Raw genomic sequence first — 11,235 nt, 5'->3', positions numbered from 1 at the left:
TATATATATATATATATATATATATATATATATATATATATATATATGTATATATATATAACTAAAATTACAATTAAAATTACAACTAAAATTGCAATTAAATTTTTTCTTACTTTATAATTCCAAAAGAGAATATTTTAGTTAACTTCACAATTAAAACAAATGTTGGTCGCAAGCAAAACCGGATTTTTTCAGAATGTCAATGACCAATGTTTACGTTTCCATTCGAATGTGAATGAAACTTTAACCTGAGTTCAAACTTTAAGATTCTAAGACAAAGACTCAAATTCAGATCAAGGTATAATCGACGATAGTAGAAACAGGCATAAATAATAAGATATTAATAACTGAGTGTTTTACCCTAATGGCGGCCAATTACGCCGTCGCGAAAAGATTAAATCGAATCTCACTGCATTGAACAATCGAAGAGATTCTAATTAGGCGGAACCCGAGTTTCTCGCTCATGGAAGATGTGGAGAGATTCAGCTTCGTTCGCGTACGGAGTACCCTAACAACGAATGACGGCAGTGAGTGTCGGTCGGCTGATACCTCGCCAGCGTCTACAACGACAGGAATCAAACTCACCGGGGAATTACACCGTCAGTCTCGTGAATCCGTCGCCGCTCTAAGTGGTCACTCGACCGGACGTGCGGCTGCCTTTTCGACGCTGGGTGCGTACTCACCGTCGCGTCGTCTCGCTCATGCTTTTCATTCTCGCCGAGTTCTCGTCGTCCAAGACGACGAAGACAACGACGACGAAGATGACGACGACGCGTCGCTGGTGCCTTACGCGGGCCTGTCAAGCCCTAAGGCCTCCTGGTGCCGTCTCGCCTTCAGCCTCAGGTCGGCGATGCTGCTGTTCTTGGAGCGGGCCGCCGCGGCGGCCAATGACGCCGCCAGGCTCAGCGGATGAGGGTGGTGGCCGGTCGACGGCGCAGTCGGGGGTGGTGGCGGCGGAGGCGGCAGGCAGAAGAGGCCACCGGCTGCCGCGTAATGCAACATCGCTGGGTCAAAGGCCGATCCCACGGTGACACTCGCCGCCCCTGTGCTCTGCATCGGCGGCGGATGCAACCTGAGGGCTGGCAGGTAAGGCGCCACCCGACACGGTTCCAAAGTAGTCGGCGGGCTGCGCGGCGCCAGTACCATACTTCCAGCGACACCTGAAACGTTTAACGAATCGTTCGTTATTTTCTAATAATTACACTGAAGAAAGTTAATGGATAATTTTACATGGAAAAAACAACCTCAGTTGGATTAACGTGATATTTGGTTAAACAAGATTTAGTTGAGCTAAATAGAATTTCTGGTTATAATGAATATTATTATAATGAAATATTCTGGTAGTCAACCAGAACGTTTAGGTCTAACAACGATTAAAATTTAGTTACTGCTGATTCAGTTGTAACATCCAAGTGTCTGTTCATTATGACTAAAAAGCATGGTTGTGGATGAACGTACGTTTGGCTGTTGGTTGAACTAAACAGAATTTTATTATAATTACATATTATAATTTAGTTATTATAATCACATATTCTGATATTCAACGCTGATTACAACACGGGTAGATAATATAATGGATATATATGATGGATCTATTATTTGGTGAAGTGACATAGCGTGTAAATAGACGACTCCAAAGAGTCCTAGGTTTTGAATCTCTATCAGGATTAAAAAATTAGTTCTCCAAATATAATATAACATCAAATCAATTAAATTTCAAGCAAAATAATCATGTGTAGTGATACTTTAAAAAACAATATTCAGTTAAAAATGTAATAAAATTTCTAGTAATAATGTGAATATAATTTTGTTTAATTTGATTAAAGTTACCAAACTTGTCTGGTTACCTCAATCAAAAATATATAGTTCGTTCATATCTCACCAAACAGTCTAGTTAATGTATCCTGAATTCTGATTAATTCGACCAAGTTTTTCTTTTCATGTGTATGTGCACTAAAATTAAAATTATTTTTAGCGCCAACCATATTTTTTTGTCGGTCAAACGAAGAGATAATAATAGGGATATGCATATAAGTTATTATTATCACCATTCTTATTTATTATTACAATTATACAATTTATTATTATTGCATTAATATTAGTACTACAAAAATAATTTTCCTGGCTATGATTATTTCACTTTGCAATTATAGTCGTAAATACCAAACACTTTTCTCTCAGAGTAACAACCATCGTAATGCATCTTCGCACTTTTACGGATGTCTTACAGATGAGAGTTGTCGCGTGGGCACAAAATAATTTAGAACTATATATACTGATTGGCATTTAAGATTTTCGTCATATAGAGAAATAATATACGAAAAGATTATTATAGCTCTTTTTCATGTAAATTTTCTTTAATCCTTACATGCTTTCAAGGAGCACAATAGTATACTGTCCATAAAGCTTACTGTATACTGTCAATAAAGCTTATCTTGTTAAGAGCGTAATAAATTTAAAGAACGTAGTAAATGTTTTTTAACAAAGTATTTGAGTTCTTAAAATATAAATAGCACATATGAAGAAGAAAAATAATAAATTAGGACAGAATGTCGATATGTTTCTCGGTTACAACATTCTATAGCAATTTGTAGAATAAGATTCTCTCCGTGATGCTCTTCCAAATCTAGCAATTGGATTTTAACAAAGTTGGTTTTTCAGTAACTAGGTACAGCAATGCGTGAAACGGTGTTACGCCTGGCTTAAATATATGACATTTTGACATATTTTGAAAGATGGCATTTCAACGCGTCTTTAAAAAAAGTATATGTAAATTGATTAATTTTTGTTCGTTTTAGTGGGTCGTGAAGATGGAGAAAAATAAAATGCATTTTATGTTGTTTTACTTTAAATTTATTGTTTTATTTCATGTTATTTTAACTTTAAAAAAGGCAAAAATGCGGTGCGTAAACAACAAAAGTGTGTAACGTTTACGGAGATGATATTGTTGTTGAAAGTATTGTTCGAAAGTGGTTCGCACGGTTTCATCGAACTGGTCAATAAAAAAAATGTCATCAAAACAACAGCATCTTTGATCAGGACAACAGCAGATCTCACGTATGTTTGATGACTCGCTAAAAATTATTGAAACTTAAATGGGATGTGCCGCATCCGGCGTATTCACCGAACATAGCATCATCCGATTTATTTCGGTTCTTGCAGAATTCTCTTAAGGGGACTAGAGGGTCAAATTGCCTGAAAATCGTGCTTGTTTTTTCACAATTTTTTATGACGAATTGAATGAATATGCGAAAGTGTTATTTTGATGTATATTTATACAACATATAAAGAGAAGAAAAATATAATTTTGATGAACAAATATTTAATATAAACGTATGATACATGCAGTTAAAATATATTTCAAGATATTTTTTTCAAGATATTTTTTTTCAAGGTCGTCATTTTGCAGTAATATCTTAACTCTTGGTGGTTCAATTAAGCTGAATTTTAAGTAGAAAATTTCCGTAATTTTTCCGTACTTATATCGACTGGTTCTCTATTTTTGCTAAGGACTTCTGTTTGATTGCTGCAAGGATCTTGCAAATTTCTGCACCAAAAATCTCTCAGACTTCAAATATGGTACTTTCATGTTAATTTTCTAGAAAGAAATCTGCCAGAATTCTTACAACAAGTCAGTATTTACCATAACGGTTACCTTTGTGCAATTGGCTCTCATGCTTACGACACTTGGCGCGTCGATTCTGGAACCAGACTTGCACTCGTGCCTCGCTAAGACCGAGCCGCTGGCTCAGCTCTTCCCTCATAAACGCGTCGGGATAATGTGTCTCGTCGAAGAGTCTCTCAAGCTCGGCCAGTTGCTCGATGGTAAAGTTCGTTCGCGATCTTCTTTGCTTGCCGTTTCCATTCGCGTTACCTCGACAATTGGATCCTGCAAATTAATCATTGCTGTTAGGCAAATGCATTATCAAACTATTACGAAACAATTAACACAATTAATAACTAAACGAATAATAACTATTACAAAATAGTTAATTTTCAAACATATAATTAAATTAAAAGAAAATTTCCATGTAAATACTATTGCCAATTTTGTTTCAAATCTCTCACACCCCTTATAGAAATATCATACTAAGAATCATTGATAATTACTTATTATCCAGTATTTTTAATACTGAAAATAAGTAATTATCAATGATTCTTAGTATGATATTTCTATAAGGGACAAAAAACAAAAATAACATATTTCATCTTATATAGAGTGTTCCAAAACAACCTTCAAAACTCGAATTATTAATTAAAGAAGATTAGCGGATAATTGCTCGTGATAATATATTAATGTTCTCTAATTAATAACTAAAAATCTAGGAAATTATTAGGAAAAAGGTAGAGGACTTTTTATTTAGTTTTATTTAGGCAGATGTCGCCACTACAGCTCATCTATCATATCTCGCGTTATCATTTACAAATCTTCTTTAATTAATATCTTGATAATTATTGTGAATATCGCAAAATGATATAGAATTTTTATGTTTATCTTAATCGGTGATTATGCTTTTATAAGAATTTCGAAGGTTGTTTTAGGACATCCTGTATATTTTTGCAAAATGAATAGTACATTAAGTATTCTTTAAATTTTTTGGAGAAGGGGTTCTTCACTCAAAACAAGTGACAAGATGATATTTTTACTTGAAGTGATAGTAAAAATATTGCCACTCGAAGTCGCAACAGAGAATGTTTCATTCAAGCTTAGAGTCGATTTTGATCGTCTGATATATTCTTCTTCTTGAGTAACTCGTGGTTGTAGTACTATATAAGTCAATCTTATTGGGAGTTGACCATGTGATCAACTTGAAATATTTCGATTGATTAGAGCGAATATGTTTTTGTCGCATACATCAGATTAACTCTTTAATTTCGAGTGAAAATATTCGCTCGACAATGCAGAGTGGAAAATTCACTCTATATAAACAAAAAATCACGCGAGTTTGTATAACTCGATAATCATTCTACTTTGCAAATTTCATTCCAAGAAATTTAGAAAGTAGTTCTTCAGATTGTATGACGACTTTGACATGTCATTATATATTTTGGTATAAAAAATACATGACGTATCAGAAAAGGACATTTGAGGAGTTAATATTATCATAATTAAAAGACTCTCGAAAATCGGCCCGAAAATTAACTTCATTTCTATGTATAGAATGAAAATGCTCTGAATCATCACACATGGAGAAAATATTGTAGTAAAAATTACGTTGAAATTATATTTCTTTTTACAATAGTTATTTTGAATGCTGACTATTGATTGACTATTGATTTATACTATTAAAATTATAGTATAAATTATTTTATAGAAGTAGTAAATTACAATCTACCTGACATATAATGAAAAAAGAACATTCAAGTAATTAGAATAATTTTGTAGTAAAAAGTCAAACGTGCATAACGTTTTTAAGCAAATACATGATAATTTCGCTCATAATTCTATATAATTAGAATGGTATTACAAGCATTTTGTTGTTGTAATTTTTACTACAGTATTTTCGTCGTATAATAGGCGATGAATAAATTGATGTATGTGGGTAAATGCTTTTAATCATCGTATTAGGAAGAATCTTCGGCATGTTGGAAATCCGAGTGTCGTGAATCATCGTCATAAATACGACGAAGTGAGAAGCCGCGTGAAGTTCTTCGTCGCGATGATTAATTCGCAGGGACAAATGCTTCGCCGTGCGAAGCAGAGCGAGCAGTAGCAATGTGCCACCACCAAATTGATCTTCGCTAGTCGTTCACGGGTCATTTCTTCCAGTCTGGGCGCCATCAACATATATCTCTCGCCGTCTTATGAGAATCTTATTCAAATCGAATGCCGAGCGCGGGGAGGGAGAACGGATCTAATTGGATGGCATTAGACAAACGCGTCTCGCGTCTCTCGGGTGAACGATCGAGGGGCGTGCAGTTTTTACGAGATATCTCATCTTTTACTTCGACGTGTAAGATGATATATATCATATTCCGAATACGCGAAAATATCCCGTCGGAAGTATCCGCTTCTCAGTGATGACTTCACTTCCCTTACGGAAAAAAACTATTGCGCGCGCAATACTTAGTATTGGTTAATACTAAATTGGCCAATACTTTTTTGGGCAATACTTAGTATTGATGAGTACTAAAAGTATATATGTGGAATATTATTAAAATATATTATCCCTCACAGCATGATTTTTTATTTGATTTCTCACTATTTTCACACCTGAAAATTTACTCAGTACTAATCGAACACGACCTCGAGACCTCAGATCTCCAGGTTCCTAGTCTATCATCTTGGCTGCTGTGCTATTTCTTCAATTGATATTAAGCGTTTTTTATTATCCCCATATGCAGCCGAAGCAGTAATTATAATTTGCTTATAATATTATTTAGTATAACCACAAAAATAAACTATTTAGTTCAAATATTTCATATAATGAAAAAGAAGTCAGAAATGTATGCATAAAATATTTATATAAGATATGTTTACCTAAGTGTTGACATTACAAAACATTATAATTTAAAAAAACATTTAAAAAAACATTTTTAAAACGTTAAAAATAATGGAATAAATTCTCTTTTTTTAATTAAAAGAACGTTTTTTAACGTTTTTTAACGTTTGAAAAAAATGTTTTGTTTTCTAATATTTAATAAACGTTTATTTTAACATTTAGAAAATATTTTTTAAATGTTAAATGATAACACTTAAAAAAATATTTTTTAAATATTAAAATAAATGTTTATTAAATATTAAAAAAACAAAACATTCTTCCAAATGTTAAAAAAACGTTTTTTTAATGAAAAAAGAGAACTTACCCCATTATTTTTAACGTCTCTAAAATGTTTTTTTAAATGTTATTAAATGTTTTATAAATGTTGTTTGATATAATGAATATTTAAGTATTGACCAATACTAACTCGCAATACTCAGTCTTCATCAATACTTAACTACATCAATATTTAAGTATTGACCAATACTAACTCTCAATATTCAGTATTCATCAATATTTAACTCACTCAATACTTCAGTATTGACCAATACTAACTCTCAATATTCAGTATTCACCAATACTAACTCTGAATACTCAGTATTACAACTTAAATACTAAATATTGCAACTTCAATAATTAGTATTGAGTCTCAATAGTTTTTTTCCGTAAGGGTTCTTAAATTTTTACATACAAAACGGTTATATATATGAGGAAAAATCGGAATTTGTGTAACAGAATGGGGATCACAGAAAAAAAGTCGCAGATTGTGTAACAAGATGGGGACCAGACGAAAATTCGGTGAAGAGAAACGATATCTCTATTATCGCCACCTGAACATTCTGCTGAACATTCGTCTGAACATTCGGCTGCTTTAAAATTCTATTTAGATAACTGAGAACAATTGACTGACTAAAAATTTCTCACTAAAAACTTTCTGTTTTTATATCCGAATTTTCATTTAGAGCTACAAAATCATCCAGATAGACAGAGTGTTGCATCAACATACCTCAATAGCATAAATTTTCCAAGAACATTCTAGAGACGTTCAGAGAACGTTCTAATGTCCTAAGAACGTCCATAGGATATCCATAAAATATCATATGCTATCATACAAGTCAGTATAACGAATTGCTTACACACTTTGCTGACTTTGCACACTCTTTGACATAGACTCAGTAGGAACTTGGCGATATAATCGTTTGCAAAAAAATCTATCACCGCACACATTTTTTTGTTTTTGTATTAGCAAAAATAAATGTAAATCGTTGTATAAACAAGCAGTGGCGTAGCCAGAAAAAAGTTTCGGAGAGGGCTGTACTTTTTATTTTTGACGAGCAAACAAAAAGGTCATTCGAAAAAATTTTTCTCACACATAACCCAGCTTAACCCAGAAAATTAATTTCGGGGGGGACTGCAACCCTCTCAGCCCTTCCCCCCTGGCTACGCCACTGTAAACAAGGATACCGTCAAGTCCGTGCTCAGTTTATACACTGAGGGAAAAATTACTTTAAAATCAACAAATATTTCTTTGATAAACGCCATTAACATATTTATTTAAATCTAAATTCTCTTTATTTAAACCAAATATTATTTACTTAAATCAGGTAAACAATATTTGATTTAAATAAAGAGAATATTTACTTAGATTTAAGTAAATATGTTAATGGCACCCATCAAAGAAATATTTGTTGATTTTAAGGTAATTTTTCCCTTAGTGTATCTAAGCGCGCACACCTATCAGCGAACTGAATAGACAATTGGTCATATTAACCTGTATGTTGATGTGAAATCTTATACGTACATGTGGCAGCAACCTTATTAGTCGATTTGTAAAGAATTTAGTCGGTACTGGTAGATTTGTAAAGCATCTTTCATGAGTTCATATATTACTCATATTTATCGCATAGAATGTCAAAGTAGGAATACAAAAAAACAAATAATGAAATTATCAGAAATTGCTCAAAACGAAATATGATGCAAAATATAATATGAAAATCTGGGTGTAACTTTTATTAATTTTGTAGTTGTCTCAATATAATAAAAAATTATATTATTGTATGATATAAATTTAATGATTAATTCAATAAAATATATTTGTTATTCAATGCAGTAAATTTATAATATGTTTCTTAGCAAAAAAAATTACACGGAAAAGAATATGCATCAGTTGGTCAACAGTCCCATAATTAGACTGAATTTTCTTGATAGCAATACTATATCAAAATTAATATTTCGCACATAATTTTAATAATTTGAGTTTTCCTAGATAAACAAATGTATGTAAATTTGACAGCAACTTAATACTACTCAATTTGTAAAAGATACACCTCTTACAAGTGATTCATATAGGATCCATATTTTTATCTCAGAAGGATGAAGTAAAAATATAAAAAAAATAACGCAAAAGAATTATGAAAATTTTTCAACAATATATAATGAAAAATATTTTATTGTATATATTATTTTGAAGTTAAGCAATATGTCATGCAAAATATGATATAGAAATTTAGATATAACTTTTACTAAAAGAGAATAAAAAAGCTATCTTTAAAGAGAATTTTAAGATTACTAAGAAAAGACTATTTCTAAGAATTAAAAAAAAGCTCTTTTTAGTCTACTAATGGAATCTTAACTAATCATTAGAAATTGTTTTTGGGAAACAAGAAATAATAATATTATTAATAATAATTATTTGTCTGCCAAGTCCAGAAAATGTTATGAAAATATTATTCATTATAAATATTTATAATCATAAATTATTATTATTAATTTATTATTGATTTATTATTGATTATTGAAATAATCATGCAAAATGTTTTTAAGCTTTATATCTTTGATATTTACCTTTGATATATCTTTAAAATAAAATCAATTTGAAAAATAAAATTAATAGAATCAATTACACGATTCGAGTTCTTTCTCCGTGCAAACGAAAACTTGGTAACGAAAGAAATAATATAATAATAATAATTATAATAATACTTGTTTGCGGATATCTAGTTTACAACTGATGACACACCGCATGAGTAATATAAATATCTCTGTTACAGCGATCGGAAATATTCGTCTGGTCATTCAGCTGTATCAAAACTCGGTTGAGATAGCTGAAAGCAATTGATTGAGTAGAAATCTCCTATAGAAGTCTTTCTGTTCCCACAATTGAGTATTTTCCTCTGGTCCCCATAGACAATGGAAAATTTAGTTACACTGACCAAGGTATATTTTTTAAAAGAAGCATGTAAAAGAATCGACTGGAGCAAAAAGAATCATAAGTCATCGACTGGTGCGTAGATCACAAGGATATTGGGAGCACCGACGAGGAGAATCCTCACGCCAGAGAGATTCTATCGGACAGATGCAGAAAGGCGAAGGAGGGTGATTAAGGTGAGAGCGAGGTCTAGCGGCGGATGGTGGGGAGAACGGGGGATGACTAACGACCCGGTATAAGACTGTGTAGCTCACCACTTTGCTAAATTATATAAATCACATCCCCTTCGTCAAGGGCTCTTACGCGAGACACTTAATCCGCCACCTCTTCCTCCCCTCCCCCTTCTGCTCGTCGTCATCCCCACTTCGCAGCATGAAAACTTCCTCCCTGTATCTCCCGTCGGCAACACCTCGAAGAGCCGTAGCACCGTAGTTACTTTACATTAAGCACCCATTAATTAAATCGTATGGCCGTTAATTATCTGGAAGCGTCTCTCTAACTCGCGGCGATGTTTGCGGCTGCTTCGTACGATAGAATGAGAACGTTTTTCGGCACAGGATGTCCTGTCATTTTCCTTTCCAAAGTAGCTGTCCTATCCTTTTTAAGCAAGCGTTTATAAAATAAATAATGCTATAATAGAGAATCGCGAATCGAGAGAGAGAGAGAAAGGGGGGGGGGGGAGAAAGCTCAGGTAGATTTTTCTGATTATCACGACGTGAGACAACAGAAACAAAGCGACGTTTATTTGTGTTTTAGGATCTTCATGATTATTAATTATATATACTTAATTATATAAATTATTAATTTATTAATTAAATATATTATTAATTATATATTAATTATACGTAATTGATTATTAATACGATTATTAATTAAATATATTATTAATTATATATCAATTATACGTAATTGATGGTGAAAAAACTCTACAATTTTTTAAATTATATTTACGAAGAAAATATATTGTGCGCAGTGAATTAATTATGAAGTTCACATCACACAATAATGTAAAGTTTTTCTCATGTTAATACAGCAACAAATTTACTTAAAGTTACACCAAGATTTTCATATTACGTTTTGCATAACATATTATTTTGAGCAAATTTTGATTATTCTTTCTATATTTGTTTTGTATTTCTATTTCGTTATTCTATATGATAAAAATATGAGTGTCATATAGACCAACGATATATAAAAGATGCAATCTTCGCAAGTCAACTAATAAAGTTGCTACCAAAAGAGGATGTTAAAAAAATCCGATTTCCCCTTCCTTCCCCTTAGTGAACTACAAAAAGTTGTTGTTTGGGGCTCACATGAAATAGTGAAAACAGTTTTATATCCCAGAAATGCAGGAAAAGTAGATTTTCTTTTATGTTATATCATGTCTTCTTTTGTAAACTGAGTTTTCGTATACCATGTTAGAACTTATCATGAATCGGATGTATTGCAAAAATTTGTCATGATAATTAGTATTTAAAAGTTTTAAAGGTCACTGATCACGAATCTGTTACTAAAAATGGCAAATTATGTAAATAGAGGATCCAA

The 11,235-nt window shown here is 32.3% G+C and overlaps 1 protein-coding gene across 1 annotated transcript in view; it reads right to left on the bottom strand.

Moving 5' to 3' along the window:
- Window positions 1-786: 786 nt before the first annotated feature.
- The window catches only part of LOC116845730 (short stature homeobox protein-like), a 28,748-nt gene continuing 18,299 nt past the window's right edge, over window positions 787-11,235 (bottom strand). Inside the window, exons 3-4 of the mRNA XM_032818770.1 lie at window positions 3,656-3,889; window positions 787-1,160 (exon numbers count right to left, since the gene is read on the bottom strand). Of these exons, the coding sequence (XP_032674661.1) occupies window positions 787-1,160; window positions 3,656-3,889 (608 nt within the window). The remainder of the gene's footprint in view (window positions 1,161-3,655; window positions 3,890-11,235) is intronic.

This window comes from Odontomachus brunneus, unplaced genomic scaffold (genome assembly GCF_010583005.1).
Source record: "Odontomachus brunneus isolate Ranch 3 - 2012 unplaced genomic scaffold, Obru_v1 Obru_scaffold_057, whole genome shotgun sequence".
Lineage (NCBI taxonomy): Eukaryota > Metazoa > Arthropoda > Insecta > Hymenoptera > Formicidae > Odontomachus > Odontomachus brunneus.
The sequence above is the reverse complement of the archived record's forward strand: the minus strand, read 5'-3'. Positions and strand labels throughout refer to the sequence as shown.